The sequence below is a fragment of the Panthera leo genome, chromosome A3 (assembly GCF_018350215.1).
Source record: "Panthera leo isolate Ple1 chromosome A3, P.leo_Ple1_pat1.1, whole genome shotgun sequence".
NCBI classification, from domain to species: Eukaryota; Metazoa; Chordata; class Mammalia; order Carnivora; family Felidae; genus Panthera; species Panthera leo.
This window is the reverse complement of record NC_056681.1, coordinates 123,666,493-123,680,901: the sequence shown is the minus strand read 5'-3', so window position 1 is coordinate 123,680,901 and position 14,409 is coordinate 123,666,493. Positions and strand designations below refer to the sequence as shown.

The 14,409-nt window shown below is 45.1% G+C and overlaps 1 protein-coding gene across 5 annotated transcripts in view; it reads left to right on the top strand.

Annotated features, from left to right (window-relative positions):
- LOC122216577 overlaps positions 1–14,409 on the top strand; it is a 126,285-nt gene that overhangs the window by 54,328 nt on the left and 57,548 nt on the right. Inside the window, exons 1-3 of one of the 5 annotated variants that reach the window (XR_006200976.1) lie at positions 5,197–5,310; positions 6,104–6,143; positions 6,638–7,086. Coding sequence is in view for 3 of the 5 variants with exons in the window: in XM_042933586.1 (XP_042789520.1) it covers positions 5,783–6,000; positions 6,104–6,143; positions 6,638–7,012 (633 nt within the window). In the remaining 2 variants the exon portion in view is untranslated. Of the gene's footprint in view, positions 1–5,196; positions 5,311–5,728; positions 6,001–6,103; positions 6,144–6,637; positions 7,087–7,994; positions 8,033–14,409 lie in introns of those variants that run through there. The other 4 variants (XM_042933588.1, XM_042933586.1, XR_006200977.1 and 1 more) reach the window with 4 other exon arrangements.

The window sequence follows — 14,409 nt, the reverse complement described above, 5'->3', positions numbered from 1 at the left end:
TCTATAGTTAAGAGTATACTTAAGAGTCACCTGGGTGGCTCAGTCAGTTAAGCATCTGGCTTCAGTGCAAGTCATGATCTCACACCTTGTGAGTTCCAGCCCCACATCGGGCTCTGTGCTGACAGCTCAGAGGCTGGCACCTGCTTCAGATTCTGTGTCTCCCCTTCTCTCGGCCCCTCCCCCACTTATACTGTCTCTCTCTCAAAAATAGATGAACATTTAAAAAAAGAGTCTGTTTTTTGGTTTGTCTCTTTTTTTCTTTGTTCATTTGGTTTCCTAATTCCACATGAGTGAAATCATATGGTATTTGTCTTTCTCTAACTTATTTTGCTTAGAATTATACTCTCTAGATACATTCATGTTATTGCAAATGACAAGATTTCATTTTTTATGGCTAATATTCCCTTGAGAGTGAGCAAGCTCGAGTGGGGAAGAGGGGCAGAGGAAGAGAGAGAGAGACAGAGAGAGAGAAGAGAGAATCTCAAGTAGGCTCCATGCTCAGTACAGAGCCCGACACGGGGCTCAATCCCACAACTCTAGGATCATGACCTGACCTGAAGTAAAAAGTCAGATGCTCTACAAATTGGCAAAGAAGAAGTCAAACTTTCACTCCTCACAGATGACACGATACTCTACATAGAAAACCCGAAAGACTATGTCTAAAAGCTGCTAGAACTGATACATGAATTAGCAAAGTTGCAGGATACAAAATTAATGTACAGAAATCGGTTTAATTTCTATACACCAATGATGAAGCAACAGAAAGAGAAATCAAGAAATTGATCCCATTTACAATCAATCCCATTTACCAAGAACCATAAAATATGTAGGAATAAACCTAACCAAAGATGTAAAAGATCTGTATGCTGAAAACTATAGAAAACTTATGAAAGAAATTGAAGAAGACATAAATAAATAGAAAAACATTCTATTCTCATGGATTAGAAGAATAAATATTGTTAAAATGTCAATACTACCCAAAGCAAACTACACATTCAATGCAATCCCAATCAAAATTACACTGGCATTCTTCCTAGAGCTAGAACAAACAATCCTAAAATTTGTATGGAATCACAAAAGAGCTTGAATAGCCAAAGTAATGTTGAAAAAGAAAACCAAAGTGAGAGGCATCACAATCCCAGACTTTAGCCTCTACTACAAAGCTGTAATCATCAAGATAGTATGGTATTGGCACAAAAACAGTCACATAGACCAATGGAATAGAATAAAGACCCCAGAATTGGACCCACAAATGTATGGCCAACTAATCTTTGACAAAGCAGGAAAGAGTATCCAATGGACAAAAGACAGTCTCTTCAGCAAATTGTGCTGGGAGAACTGGACAGAAACATGCAGAAGAATGAAACTGAACCACTTTCTTACACCATATACAAAAATGAACTCAAAATGGATGAAAGACCTAAATGTGAGACAGGAAACCATCAAAACCCTAGAGGAGAAAACAGGCAACAACCTCTTTGACCTTAACCTCAGCAACTTCTTACTCAATATGTCTCCAAAGGCAAGGGAAGTAAAGGCAAAAATGAACTATTGGGACCCCTCAAGATAAAGAGCTCTCAGCACAGCAAAGGAAACAATCAACAAAATTAACAGGTGACTGATGGAATGGGAGAAGATATTTGCAAATGACATATTGGATAAAGAGTTAGTATCCAAAATCTATAAAGAACTTACCAAACTCAACACCCAAAAAACAAATAATCCAGTGAAGAAATGGGCAAAAGACATGAATAGACACTTTTCCAAAGATGTCCAGATGGCCACCAGACACATGAAAAGATGCTCAACATCACTTATCATCAGGGAAATACAAATCAAAACTACATTGAGATACCACCTCACACTGGTAAGAGTGGCTAAAATGAACAAATCAGGAGACTATAGATGCTGGAGAGGATGTGGAGAAATGGGAACCCTCTTGCACTGTTGGTGGGAATACAAAATGGTGCAGCCACTCTTGAAAACAGTGTGGAGGTTCTTAAAAAAATTAAAAATAGATCTACCCTATGACCCAGCAATAGCACTGGTAGGAATTTACCCAAGGGATACAGGAGTGCTGGTTCATAGGGGCCCAGATACCCCAATGTTTATAGCAATGCTTTCAACAATAGCCAGATTATGGAAAGAACCCAAATGTCCATCAACTGTTGAGCGGATAAAGAAGATGTGGTTTGTATATACAATGGAATACTACTTGGCAATGAGAAAGAATGAAATCTTGCCATTTGCAACAATGTGATGGAAATGGAGGGTATTATGCTAAGTGAAATAAATGAGTCAGAGAAAGACAGATATATGTTTCCACTCATGTGAAATTTGAGAAACTTAACAGAAGACCATGGGGGAAGGAAAGGGGAAAAAATAATTTTAAACAGAGAGGGAGGCAAACCATAAGAGATACTCAAATACAGAGAACAAACTGAGAGTTGAAGGGGGTGCAGAGGAGAGGGGAAAATGGGTGATGGGCATTGAGGAGGGCACTTGTTGGGATGAGCACTGGGTGTTGTATGTAAGTGATGAATCATGGGAATCTACTCCTGGAGCCAAGAGCACACCGTATACACTGTATGTTAGCTAACTTGATAATAAATTATATTAAAGCAAATAAATAAATAAAATAAAGAGAATCCTGTAAATAAATTAAAAAAAAGTTGGATGCTCAACCTACGGAGACACCTAGGTGCCCCACCACATCATGTTTATCCATTCATCTATCAATAGACACTTGGGCTGTGTTCATATCTTGGCTGTTATAAATAATGCTGCAGTAAACATGGGGGTGTGTATATCTTTTCAAATGAGTGATTTAATATTCTTTGGGTAAATACACAGTAATGGAATTACTGGATCATATGGTAGTTCTACTTTTAATTTTTTGAGGAAGCTCCACACTGTTTTCCACAGTGGCTGCACCAGTTTGCATTCCTAACCATAGTGCATGAGGATTCCTTCTTCACATCCTCACCAACAATTTTTGTTTCTTGTGGTTTTGATTTGTATTTTCCTGATTAGCGATGTTGAGCATCTTTACATGTGTCTGTTGGTCATCTGTATGTCTTCTTTGGAGAAATGTCTGTTCATGTCTTCTGCCCATTTCTAATTGAATTAATTTGTTTGGGGATGTTGAGTTGTGTAAGTTCCTTATATATTTTGGATACTAACACCTTATTGGATATGTCATTTGCAAATATCTTCTCTCATTCAATAGGTTGCCTTTTAGTTTTGTTGATTGTTTCCTTTACTGTGTAGAAGTTTTTTTTATTTTGGTGTAGTCCCAATAGTTTATTTTTGCTTTTGTTTCCCTTGCCTCAGGAAACATATCTAGAAAGGTGTTGCTATGGCTGATGTCAGAGAAATTATTGCCTGTGTTATTTTCTAGGATTTTTATGGTTTCAGGTCTCACATTTAGGTCTTCAATCCATTTTGAGTTTATTTTTGTGTATGGTGTAAGAGAGTGGTCCAGTTTTTTTGCATGTGACTTTCTAGTTTTCTCAACATCATCTGTTGAGGAGACTATCTTTTCCCATTGCATATTTTGCCTCCAAAGTCAAAGATTAATTGGCCATGTAATTGTGGGTTTATTTTGGGGGCTCTCTGTTCTGTTCCATTGATCTATGTGTCTGTTTATGTGCCAGTACCATACTGTTTTGATTACTACAGCTTTGTAGTTTATCTTAAAATCTAAGATTGGGATACTTCCAATTTTGTTCCTTTTTTTCAAGATTGCTTTGGGTCTTTCATGGTTCCATACAAATATTAGGATCGTTCTATCCCTGTGAAAAATGCTTTTTGTATTTTGATACGGATTCCATTAAATCTGTAGATTGCTTTGGGTACTATAAATATTTTAATTATATTTATTCTCCCAGCCCATGAGCATGGAATATCTTTTCTCTTTGTTTGTATCATCTTCAATTTCTTTCAATTTTGACCACACTTAAATAGCACTTTATGTTTCCATTTATGTGAAGAATCTACTGTTATTCTGAGAAAAAGTGCCACAAAATGCCAAATTTAGGTATTTTAGAAAGCTTCACACAGTCATATAGAAAGTTTGCCTCCCTGAATGGAACACTGCTAGGGTTTGACATATACTCTGCCAGTCTTTTCTCCACACAAATGTACTCTGCGCCCCATCACCTCCACTTGTTTAAGTCTCCTCCTAAGATTGAGAGATTCAAGTATTTTTATTTTTTGACCGTCTAACTCAAGGCTGGATAGGGGATAAACCTTGTTCCATAATAAAGAAAAGGAGACAAGTTAGCAGGAGGTTCATCTATTCAGACTGCTTTTTAGTATTTTTAGCTTCCTCTCCCCTCTCCTCCTCCATCTTCAGTGTTTGAAGCTTCTCTTCTGCTCCATTAAGATAGGGAACAATCTACACAAACAAGGTGCACATCTAGTCCTGACCATTTCCTTTTGTCAGAGATTAAATTTGGAAATCTTCACTAAGATGAGTCTTTGGCTCCCATAGGAGGCCATTCTTGTCTTCCTGCCTCTCCATTTCTCCTGTGCCCCAGGTCAGCAGAGGGGAAGTACTATTTCATATTACCTTGAGCAGGACTATCTCCTGGCTAGAAGCAGTCATCTGCCTGGGTGTTGGAATAGAAACAGGGACAGAGTAGAGGTGGCATTAGGTAGAGAAGAATGCCTATGTTTCCTTAGCCATTTTCCCACCTATTGTGTCCTTAGGGTTTCTGCCTTTGTATGGCTGCTTCTAACCATTCAGGTGTGTGTGAACTTTGCATTTAACAAAGAATTTGTTTTCCTATTTCCTCATCGGAACCTCATAATGCCCTTTGAGCTGGGCTGGGCAGAGTGAAGTTCAAGTGGTGGTGGCTTGGCTGAGGCACCTCAATGGAAGAGATAGGACATGCTACACATACCCCCTGACTCTCAGGGCCCATGGCCCAAGAGCAGTTGGCTAGCAGTTTATCCCTGAGGCTGTGAACCAGGCCTACAGCTGCTACAGATATGGAGCACAGGGAAATTGGGTGATAACTGGCTCTTTTCTATCCTGGAGCCCTTTCCAAGATTCAGTGTTTCTGTATGGCTGGGCCTCTTAGGGGGAGAAATGTCTTGGGGTTCTGGGGTATAGTTGAATCCCCCCTGGGTGGAGTTAAGAGCACCTTCACTGGGTAACTTTGAACTTTGCACCAGATCATCCGAGTTAGGACTGTTTATGCATCCTCTGAAAGATTGGTGTGCTCACAGAGTCGTATCACCATTGCAGGTATGGACTCAATCTGGAGCCAGTGATAAATGAGTGCCTACTGGCTGAATATGAATGTGAGTGTCTCTCAATCCAGAACAGCTCTTTTATGGGATGCTACATATTCTAGAATGGGACTGTGCTAGAATGTATTCCTTCTCCTTCCATCTCCCTGAGCTCCTGACCCTGAGGCCCACCTTCAGACTCCCACAGAATCAAATTTCTCTGCTGATTTTGGGCTTGGTGACAACTGTATGTGTGCATGTATGTGTGGTCATTGTTTTATTATGATCTCTCTGCTCCCCCCGCCGCCTTCTACACTAAGAACCATGAGTGATATTGTTTCATTTCCCTATTATAAGATAGGCAAATGAGTATGCTATATATACATGTCAAGTGAATGAATGAATAATGGAGTCTGTTTTGTGGGTGGAGGTAGTATGTCACTGGGAACCATCTTAAAGTCCTTAAAAAACAATCACTTCACCATAAGTCTGTCTCATTGCTCACAGCTAGCAAGAGGGAGGAAACCGTCCCACATGTTTGGGTATGGGCTCCATGAAAATCCTTCACTTCAGCCTGATTGACCACTTATTTCTTGTTGGCGGGGCTCCCTTGATAGAAAAGTTGGTTTTTCTATCTGATCTGGGGACTCTAGATCTGTGGGTGCAGCAGACTGAACTTGGCTTCCTGCTGGATCTCAGATGGTGCTGTGATGATCCACACTCCTTTCGTTATCCCCTTGTCAGTGCTACCGACCGGCCGAGGTATCTGCAGTGGCTGATGTCAGCCTGTCCCTGTCAAAGTTTCTGAAAAGCCCTGGCGTCTAGAAGCTTCGTGATCACAACCTGCCTCCTTATATTTTATTAGGTGTCCAGGTCTTCTCAGTGCTCCCTGTGGACCCCAGAAGGTAACACTAACATTTCTCCTGGGGAAAGTGTCTGAGTGACAGAGAAAACAAGTTTGAGCCGTGTTGCAGCCCCTCAGTCCACCTGCCCACTCACTCCACGCTGCTCACACACAGAGCAGCCGGCCTTACCACCCAACTGGCTAAGCTTAGCCATTAAACTCCGTTTGAAGTTTTATTTGCCTCTATTCTTGTTATCTCAGTGGGCAATCATTCCCAGGACAGTTTGTAACAAATAGCATTTTCTGTTCTGCTGAGAACACAGGCCCCTGGCCTGTAGCCTTGTTGTATTTGAGAGCCTAGCCCATCCCTTCCCCCAGTCCAAACCCCATTCTTTCTTGCTCCTTGTTGTTGTTTTTAATAATATTATTTATTTCTGAGGGCCTCAAGTTTACAGAATTGAAGTATACATATGCCCCCAGTTCATGTCACACTAGCATAAAGTCCTTTCGTTTTATTTTTTCCCTCCATCTCTGTCCCATTCTCTCCCTCTGCAGGAACCTGCTTGTATTGCAAGGCCTGAAATGCTGTGTGCTGCCTTGACTTCTCTGAGCCTCACAGACCCCCACCTTGCTCTTATCAGACATGTCCCCACCCAGCGGGAAACTCTCTCCTCCTGGCTAGTCCCCCTCCCAGCTGGACCAGCTGCTCCCCATTCGGTTCTCCATCTAATGGTTTCACCTCCCAGCCAGCCTGTGGAATTATTCAAACAAGCCAATCACATTCTCCCTTGGAGACCAGGGGCACCCCACCCTTCAGTTAGTAAATGTGTGTTATCTACAGCCTCTGTGGGTTCCCTGTGCTCCCGAGTGCAGCCCCGGATGGCCCTGTGTCATGTGCAGTGTCTTCCCCCTGGCTGTGAGTACACATGATTAATAAACTGCTGTCCATCTTGTCTGTCCCGTGTCAGGTGTTGTGTGTGCAGGACTGATACTATTTAGTACAGGGGATCCCTCCTTCACCAATGGGCTGAACAGTAGGTAATGAGAACAGCACTCCATGCATTTCATGTATGGACTTCCAAACCATCTTCCACAATTTCATTTAGACGTATGGATAGCCGTTTAAACTGCATGATGTGCTTTTACTTCGCAGAAGGTGTTGTGCTATAAATCTCAGTTTTTTTCCTGGAGCATTTGCTTCTAGTGTCCCCCATATCCTTTTGTCACTGAGTGTTTATTCTCCTGGGACTTCAGGGGAACTTTCTCTGTTGTAGGAGTGGGGCAGGTTGCAAGTGCCGGGTGGTCATCACCCCTGGGAGCAGTCATCAATCAAGGAAGGTTATAAAACCCAGCTTTCTTACAACCCTGGGCTTGCTCGAGGCTCTTCCCCTGAGATCCTCAGTGGGAGGGAGGCCCAGCTGCCCACACAAGAGCCCTGCTCATGAACCAACTCTTCCCTTCCCTCCCCTCCCTTTCCTCTCCACATCCCACCTCCCTTGTCACCTACGAGTTCTTCCTGTGATCACCATCCACACAAACTAGTTACCCTCAGATCCTTGTCTTAGGTTCTGCTTCTGTTTTTCACCCAATGCTGTGTGTGAGAACTCCACGTGTTGCTATATACAAATACATTCAGTTGCATGGGATCCCAACATTGGGTGTTTGCTACAGTTATACACCCATTTCCCTGGTGACAGCTCCCTTGCCCTTAACCTGTCTTGCACTGGCCACCCTTGGCCCCCTGTCCATGTGGATGGGTCAGTGAGCCTCTCTGGAGTAGACATGCAGGCACAGGAGGGCTGAGGTTGAGGGAGCATGCACACTAAGTATTGTCAGATTTCTCTTTAAGGTGGCTCTGTCAACGTATTCTATCACTAGCACAGTGTGTGAATTGACTTTCCTTGTTTTGCAGGCTGGATTTTCCAGCAACAGGCACCATGATGGAGTTTGGTGAGTAAGAAGGTATTTATTAGGGATCAACACCTATAAGGGAAGGAGGAAGGAGGAAGATTGAGTAGAGGGAGAGGCTGAGCTGTGATGTGGGCCTGGGGAAGCCTGGGCAAGTCATGGCCGACCCTGCAAGAAGTTGTGAAGTGAATGTTGCCCATCAGCGTCATGTGCTGGGCTGAAGTGGTCAGGCCTTTCTTTCCCACTGTGCCCATGACTGCTGAGGCCAAACCTGAACCTTGAAGGTAAGAAGCAAGTCCTTTCTTGAATGGGAATCTGGGCATACATCTCCCTGCAATGTGAATTGAGAAAGTGGTATCTCATTGCTCTTTTGATTTGCATTTCCTTGATTACTGGTGAGTTTGAAAATGTCTTTATGTGCCCATTAGTAAAGCTGATTCAGCCAGTTAGAACCAGATGTTAAAATAGCCAATGCTTGAACCCCCAAATGCTCCTCAACACCTGGCCCAACCAACTCATCCCCTCCACTGGGACCCCCTGGATCTCCCCATAATCCAGTATCCACAGGGGTGTCTAGCACCCCAGGGGACCTCCCTGCCCCTGCCCCCGTGATTCAGACAGTCTGTTCTTTTGGTCAGTGCCCATGCCATATCTGCTCTGAAAAGCACCCTGAGAGTGAGCTGTTATGGTTTCCTTTCCCTGAACTGCCTGTCTGTAACTTTCTGTAATCTTTCAATGGAGTTTTGAAACCTTATCCAGGAGGATGCTGTTTCAGGTTTCAGGGCTTTTGTGGTGGTGAGTATGGGGTAGGTGAGGGGGAAGGGTTTAGGCTGGTACCTCCCTAGGCTAGCCCCTGCAAGAATCAGCAGGTCTCCAGGTCATGGGCCAAACAGATTCAGGGCCTGAGAGAAGGTGAGGCTGAGGATACTGGGGGTTCCTTGGGCACAGAAGAGCAGGGGTCTGCACCTGTGTGTACTGAGAACCCAGGTAATCAGTGACATTCCTGAGGAAGTTCTACTGAACACCTACTGTGGCCATCCCTGGGTTGCATGGGGGAGAGGGTGTCCTGCTGTGGCCTTCACACCAGCTCAACACACCTGCCTCTATTACTCTGTGCCCTACTAACCTCTGCCTGCTCAGGGCTGTCTCCCAAACACCTCTTCTTTACACTAAATCCCAAGTAAACTTTATTTCTAAAACACAAATCTGGACATATCTATTGAATTTTCAAATCCCTTCAAAAGCTCATTATTTATTAGCATTGTGTTATCCAGGGAGCAGAATTGGTTGGGAGCCCTTTTAGCTTTACAACGGATAAACATATAAATGTTCCTCACCACAAAAGGAAGTTTATATATAGTTTAGTTGTTTAGAATGGTGAGTGTTTAGATGTAAACATTTGAAAAGCATGAGAAGGAAATCTTGTATTACAGAGGTTGTTTTTGGGTTATACTACTCTGAATGGTTGCATTCATTGTTTCACATTTTTAATGTCCACAGCTCAGGACTTGGGCTTTTTTTTTTTTTTTAATATGCCAAGAATTAAAGTGAGAATTGAAAAGAAAAAAGAAAAAAAGAAGAAAGAAAAGCTCCTTATTGTCTATAGCATAAAATCCATTAGCCCAGCACGAGACTTTCCTTAAACTGGTCCAACTCTCAACCTGTCCCATGTCCCACAACCCTCTTTCTCACCCCCACCCCTTGACCTTTTGTCTTTCCATCCCCATTACATCTTTGTTTTGTATGTTTGTTGGGGGACTGGGGTGGGGGTGGCCAGGAATGAAATGAAAGAGATAGGCAGGGACCTTGCTTCTGGCAATGGGGAGCCACTGGGTGAGTTAAGCAGACACAAGCCTGGCCAGCTTATAGTTGGGCTTCCTCAGCCTCCTCTTGTGGTTTTACCTAGGAGCTTACCCAGTTGGAGTCTTTCTCCAGGCTCCTGGGTCTCGATGAGCTCCCACTGGCCACTGGCCAGCACCTTCCTTGGCTCAAGCAACCTTGGCTGCTTTGTTAATGGTCTTGCTCCATGGGTCCTGGGATTTCTGATTCTGGGAGAGCTGAATGCAGATAAAGCCTGGACTCTCTCCTGAGGCTCCAGTCCATGTTAAAGCTGTTCCTCGTCTGAATAGAACTGTCACTGAGTGGGAAGGAGTGGGCATGTGTGCCCCATGGCTGGGGGGGTGGTCTAGTGAAGCCAAGATCCCACTGCCTTTTGTGTTTCAAACAAGTACTGTTTCCTTCAAATGGTTTTGCAACTCAGTCCCTAATCAACAGGATATAAATGCCACAAGGATGGAGGAAAAGGGGACACAGTGCCCAGCCTAAGCCAAAAGAGCTTATGTCGAGGGGCCCCCACAGAAGCCTATGTTTTCATTACTAAGCAACTTTAGGAGGAGTATGGGGAAAGAAAGACGGTGGGGTAGTAAGTCTGCAATAATGGCTGCCATGTGGAGGGAAGGCAATGTTACCCAGCTACGAACTAGAAAGCATGGTTTATATTTTCAACAGTTGGAGAGAGAAATGAAAACTGAATATTTGCTGCACCTGTGAAAACATATTTGATCATGATGGCAAGTCCAGCATTCTTAGTGCGGGATTCATATTTCATAACTCGTGTTCAAACAAGAAAAATGATTATAATGTTAAGTATTTCCTGAGTTTATTTTGATGGATGACAGAATAAGTACTGTATCTTTCACTCATTAAAATACAGATTGGTGTAATTTAATAAATGAACTTAATACACAGATGTTCCAGGCTGTTTTACCAGGGTGTATATTAATCAACTTCTTTATATATGATCCTCTTTTATATTTTTTAAAGAAACTTGCAGGAGCCAAGAATTTATTAGATTTGTATGCTCTAGGACGAGTATCCAATGTCAGGTACACGCAGGAGTGTATTAAGATGAAACGGAGCCAGAGTCTGCAGAGCGGCCAGGCCCCCACAAGGGTCGTCCTGGGCTTCCAGCCGGCTCTCTGGGTCATCTCAGAGCCAGCTCACAGGTCCCTGCTGAGCTTACTTGCTGCCACTGCCCCAGGTCTGCTCAGAGGTGCTTTTGGAGACCCTGGTCAGAAGTGGTAGGCTTGGGCACTGAGATGGTCCAGACTGGACAGTGGCTCTGCTGGGGAAGAGGCCTGCAGCCCAGGGGGCCTCACAGGCCCTTCTCAGATTCCTTGGCCACCCTCAATGGCCTCTCAACTCAACGTCACTCTCCCTTTCCTCACTCTCTCTTGGCAGCATGTTTGGGGACTATGCTTTGTTCTGTCTGTGTTTCACGCAGGCAAGCTCACCTCGCTAATGAGGCTACAAACTCCTGAAGGCAGGGGCTGTGCCTTTGCCAGATCCCACAGTCTGTGCTCAAGGAATCCGCGGGTCTGTACCGATTCTATGTGTCTGAGTCAGGACCTGCCTTCTGACTGAGGAGGCTCTGGAAGGGGACATAGAAACCCTGGTTTGGCCATTCTAGAGGGTGCAGGTTGAGAGGGGTAGAGAGGGTGGGGACCCAAGGCTAACTTACCTCTCTGGTGAAGGACAGAGAAAGCATGAGAGTAGGAACTTCAGCTACCTCTTCTCTCATTTACGAATCTTGTTGAAAAGTGACTTCAGGTTCAGGGAAGTGGTCTCTGGCTGGCAGCAGTGGTGGGAGGACTGGAGGAGGTGTCTTGGGTCACACAGCCTGCTCTGTCCACACAGAGCCCTCAGTTGTCTCTTGAAGCACCTTGCACTCTCTCGTGGTTCTGGAACTAGAGTTTTATTTCTTGATGCACAACTCTGGATAGAGACACTGCAAGGCCGGGGGCCACATATCATCCATTTTGGCACCTCTGTCCTCATCAGAGTTTAGCCCAGGCCCCTTGTGTCCTCTCCTTATCACCTAGGTGGATGGTCAGTGCAGGTTGGCTTGTATGGCATGAGATAAGCCCGCCACCCAGAACAGAAACACTGGTGTCCGTCCAGCTCCCCCCAAGGATGGGTGCTCCCTGGCAGCTGCAGGCTGAGCCAGCCCATTCCCCCTGCAGCCCCTCTGCACCCCTCGGTGGCTCATCAATCACACGGGCAGGTCCTGCGGGTGGGTAGTGGCTCTGCTGTCACATGCCTGTTTGCAATAAGCTCTGGCCATAATCATTAATCATTCATTGAAGCTGTGGTTAGCGGCCCTCAGTCAAGTAGATGGTTTCAGGTTTTCCGGGCTAAGTGCCTCTCCAGCAAGCATCCTCCTCAGCCCTTTCATGTCCAGCCATTTGATGTTCTGTGCATGCCGAGCTGGCCTCCAAGGCCAGGCTTTGTTTTGGAGGGTTGTTCTGAATGCTTCCCTCAGGGCCAGGCCAAGAGAGGTCTGGGCTCCAGCTCCACGTCTGCACAGGAAATAGAGCTTGTAGGATGAGTCTCTGTTGAGCACTTCCGAGAGCCCAGTTCTCTGCCAGGCCATGGGGATCTTAGAGAAAGGGAAAGTACTCACTCTACCCTCAGACCCCCATTTAGGGACAGAGCTCATACAAGAAGTTGGCCAGCAAGATGGAATTTATTAGGATGGAGAGGACTCAAACAGCTCTTTGGTCTGCAGGTTTCCCAGGAGGGTAGATGCCTGGAGGCTGGGTGGTGGAGCCGGAGAGCTGAGGGAATACAGGAGCAGAGGCTCAGGTGAGGACAGCTGTGCTGTGTGGTCTGAGCCGGGCCTTCGGTCTGAAAGGCAGACTGAAACTGTTGGGCAATTGTCTGGAAACAGTGGTGACAATAAAAACCTTTTTTGCTAGGAGAAACATTGAGAAAAATTAACTTTACGTTTAATCTGAAGATGACAGTTTCCTGCAAGTTACTAATACGGTTATCGTCAGAGGTTCCTGAGTTGCTTGAAAAGATGCATAATGCACAGGAGTGGAATATCCCGGGAAAAGCTGGGACTAGAGTTCCGTCGGGTTCAGCAAACACTTGTCGGCGCCTCCTAGGTGCTTGGGGCCACCATGGTGCCACAGAGCCATTTCTATGTCATGGGCCCAGGAAATGTCCTGTAAATGCAGACAGAAGAGTTGGAGCAGGCTACAAGGGCCACGCCTGGCTCCACAGTTCCAGGGGGGAGGGACTCGGGAGTCTAGAGCTACAAGGAGCAGGGGCTGGAGGTTTTTGGTTGTTGAAATGTGAAGTTGATGTAGAGATATTACTGAGGCTGATACCCCAGCCGCCATTTCAGTATCTCTCCCAGAGAATGTTTCTTGCCGAGAAACATTCACTGTGTGTTCATCCACTGAGGCACAGCTTTGAACCAATAAAAGAACTGTGGGTATTCAGAAGTAAGAGACATTGCATCTGGTTGAGGGGGATCAGGAATGGGTGCATCTAGCAGATGGTCTTTGGCAAGGTCTGGAAAGATAGGAAAGACTTTCCCAGGAGTGGGCTAGAAAGGAGTTTGCCAGGTGGATGGAGGAGGGGACACAAAAGCACAGAGGATAGCCTGAATTGCTGGCTGCTAGGGTCCCTGTGCCAGGGTGGAGGAAGATGAAGCTGGCGGCACAGGGTGGCATGAAGCTTGGAGTTCCAGGCTGAGTCTCTAGCCCTGGGGAGCTCTGCTCTGCTCCTAGGTCACCACCCTACCTGCTTTATCCCTGTGTTTTCACCCACACTTCTCATCCCTGTTACACAAGATGCTCTCTGCCACCTGAGAAACTTGGGAAACTTTTCCTCTCTTTGCCTCCTGGAGAATTTCCCCTCATCTTGCAAGATCCAACTCACATGGTAGCTCTTCCTTGCAGCCTTCCCTAACTGCCATGATCTGCATGGATTCCCCTCCCCACACTGAGGGCTTATGATGCTGCCCACCACCGACTGGAAGCTGTTTGGGGGTGAAGGGTGGTGACAATCTGATACCTGCTTCTGCTACTCACTGCCTGGGTAACCAGCCATCTTGATTTCCTTATCTGTTGGAAAGAACAAGCATTGCAATAACAATGCATTAGCAATAAATGGAATAAATAAAATGGTTTGTGTGTCATGCCTGCTACAGCATTTGGAACAGAGTAGTCAGACAAGGTTAGGCTTCTTCTCACTCCCTGACCAAGTTCTGCCTATGCCATTGTCAGCCATTCACAGGTAAGTCTCCGCAACCAGGCTGTGAGGTCCATGGTGGGGAACCCATGTTTCTCGTGCTCTCTGTGTCTTGTACAGTTACAGACTGGAGCATGGGCTCGCACTACTTACTATGGTTGCCTTGAAATCTGCTTCAACAGGACTCCTCCACCGTGGAGAAGGAGCACAGGAACTCTTCAGGGAAATTTGTAGATGCGGGAATCAAGTTTGTTTGTTTGTTTTTCTTATGAATGTTCTGATTAAGCCAGAAACTTCCTGAAGTCATACAATTCTCCTGTCCCCAGAGAAGGATTTGAATAAAGTATCCTCTTGCTGGAAGGAAAATTAGAGATAAT